The 2,324-nt window shown below is 57.7% G+C and overlaps 1 protein-coding gene across 2 annotated transcripts; it reads right to left on the reverse strand.

Moving 5' to 3' along the window:
- Positions 1–243: 243 nt before the first annotated feature.
- Positions 244–2,026, reverse strand: CARTPT (CART prepropeptide). 2 transcript variants are annotated; one of them, XM_040979080.1, is made up of 4 exons: positions 1,743–1,905; positions 1,638–1,660; positions 1,279–1,398; positions 407–514 (listed from the first exon to the last, which is right to left on the reverse strand). In XM_040979080.1, exons 1-4 carry the CDS (start codon positions 1,903–1,905, stop codon positions 407–409), a joined length of 414 nt encoding a protein of 137 aa, XP_040835014.1. The 2 variants fall into 2 exon arrangements, with proteins under 2 accessions (XP_040835015.1, XP_040835014.1); XM_040979081.1 differs by lacking the exon at positions 1,638–1,660 and having other exon boundaries at positions 244–514; positions 1,279–1,362; positions 1,747–2,026.
- Positions 2,027–2,324: the final 298 nt, after the last annotated feature.

Consider the following 2,324-nt stretch of genomic DNA (forward strand, 5'->3'; position numbering starts at 1 on the left):
TTGTACATGCTTCATTTTGTGTTGCTCGGGGTGATTTGGTTTCCGGGTGGTGATGTCATCTACCAAGATTAACTAGACCTAATTTTCATTCTGCCATGCCACATACAAAAATACAGTTTTCAAAGCAAAGTTCTCCTTCTTTACACAACAGGACACAAGAGTTTGCCAGACAAATAAAAGAAGAAAAGGGTACTTGGCACACGCAGCCACACCGGACAAAGCATTATCCTTCACACAGTAACATCTAATGTGCTCTTTTATTTTGGTAACAGCAGGAAAAGAGCCTCTTGCCCCTAGAGGGAAATGCAAACTTTATTTGTCGCTAAAGCCAAACTCCAGGGAGGAAGGTGTGGTCCTCTTGGGTGGTTTGGGGGTTAGGGATGGGTGCAGGTTCACGGATGCCCCCTCACAAGCACTTCAGGAGGAAGGAGTTGCAGGAGGTCCCTCGGGGACAGTCGCACAGCTTGCCGATCCGGGCTCCTTTCCGCACCGCACACTGCTCGCCGGCGTCACACTGCAAACAGCACAGCGCGTGGTCATCAGCCGAGCAAACCCCGGACCTCACTGGGTGAGTCTCCCCCTCAAAACAACGCCTCTCGCAGGGGTCTAAGTGGAGTCATATGTGAAACACATTCCGTGATTATTGGTCCCTTCCTAATCCCCCCCACCCGTGAGTGGGGAAAAGAGGTGGTATTTTCTAGCTTCTTGTCTTGCTCCTCCACGCGGGGGAGGGAGGCGCTCTCTTTTTTAAAGACATCAACAATATAGACTGATATTTTCTCACCACTCCTGTTTCCTGCTCTACCCCTTCCTCATCCAAACAAAAAACGGGGATGCTTAAGCAGAGTGTATCTACAGGTGCGTTGTGCCTTTTAGCCAGCACCACCCATGGTGGCCAGTCTAGACCAAAGAACTCAGATCCTACAACAGAGATCAAAAACACTGGCTGGAAGGAATCTGGGAGCAAGAAGTGAGTGCCTGCAAAGGCCTGACTTCTGGAGGTGAGACTCGAAGCTCCTCCTTCCCGCACAGATTCCTGGCTGGCTCCCAGCACAGCTCATCCTTCCCCCACTCTCCAAAGTGGCCGTTAGGCCACCCCCTGCCCTTAGGGACCAAATGATAAAGACTGGAGGTGAAAGTAAAGGGAAACCCTCAAAATTCTGCAAACCCATAGCTTACGTCATTCCACCACCTCCTGGGGGGGAAAGTCTGAATGAAAGGTTAAGGCCAAGTGTTTCTCCTGGAAAATCATGGCAGAGCTTGACCGCGCATCCTTACCATGGGGACCTGGCCGTACTTCTTCTCGTAGATGGGAATTCGTTTACTCTTGAGCTTCTTCAATACCTCCTGCAGCGCCTCGATCTGTAATAACAACGGTCCGAAGCCCCAAGTTGCGCCCTGGCTGCCAGCCCAGCCCGGGTGCTAACTTCTGGCCCTGGTTGCCAGGAACCCAAGACCCCAGGCGTGTGCACTAGGCAGCGGGACTCAGCGGACAGTGCTAATGTGGGAGAGATGGAAAGTCAGCGATCGCTGTCCCCGGTACTGACCGCGGGACCCGGAGCCGCGGCGGCTCCTGTTGCTCCTAGGGACAGGAATGCGCTCTGCTGAGTCCGGAGCTCCTGGACTCGCGCAGCAGCAGGTGCCCGGGCTTCGCGCTCGGCTCCCGGTGCCCTGACTCCGGGAACGGGGTGGAGGAGGAGAGGAAAAGGTGCCAAAGCAGGGACCTGGGGCTAGGGCAATACCGACCAGCTCCTTCTCGTGGGAGGCGTCCTCCACGGCGGAGTAGATGTCCAGGGCTCGGGGCTGGAGCTCCGAGTCCTCCTGGGCACCGGCGCCCAACAGAGGTAGCAGCAGCAGCAGGGCGGCGCCCAGCAGGGGCAGCAGCCGCAGGCGGGGGCTCTCCATGGTGCTAACACTCGGCGCTGGCGGGCACCCCTTGCTCCGGCCTTTTATACAGAGCTGGGGTCCGGGTGCCGGGAAGAGGGAGGGGACGAAGGAAGGAAGGGGGTGTGGAGGAGGGCCCGGGTCAGCCGTCTGTAGGCTGCGCTCCGCCGCCGCTTGACGTCAATGCCCGCCGGGCTCCAGGCGCCCAGGAACGAGGCTCTGTCTGCAGATGGGCAGGAGCGCACTGAAACAGGACCCCGCGCCCCCAAACGCTGTCAGCCCCGCGGCCAGAGACGCTCCCCAGGGGGCCTGAGCTGAAGCCTAGGGACCAGAGGTGAGGGACGTGGAGCGGGAGGGTCGGAAGAAATGGAAAAAGCCTTCGGGGCACTGCGCAGGCTTGCCAGCGGCAGAAGCCACCTGGCCCTCCCTTTCAGCTTCGT

The sequence above is a fragment of the Ochotona curzoniae genome, unplaced genomic scaffold, assembly GCF_017591425.1.
Source record: "Ochotona curzoniae isolate NIBS_2020 unplaced genomic scaffold, NIBS_Ocur_1.0 contig_293, whole genome shotgun sequence".
Lineage (NCBI taxonomy): Eukaryota > Metazoa > Chordata > Mammalia > Lagomorpha > Ochotonidae > Ochotona > Ochotona curzoniae.

Excerpts from the sequence above, each read along its gene's own strand:
- CARTPT (XM_040979080.1), bottom strand. The coding sequence starts at position 1,905 with ATGGAGAGCCCCCGCCTGCGGCTGCTGCCCCTGCTGGGCGCCGCCCTG. Across the intron at positions 1,661-1,742 it reads CCACGAGAAGGAGCTGGTCG|CCGAGCGCGAAGCCCGGGCA; the intron begins GTATTGCCCTAG and ends GGGCACCGGGAG. Across the intron at positions 1,399-1,637 it reads AGCGCGAAGCCCGGGCACCT|GGCGCAACTTGGGGCTTCGG; the intron begins GCTGCTGCGCGA and ends GCTGGCAGCCAG.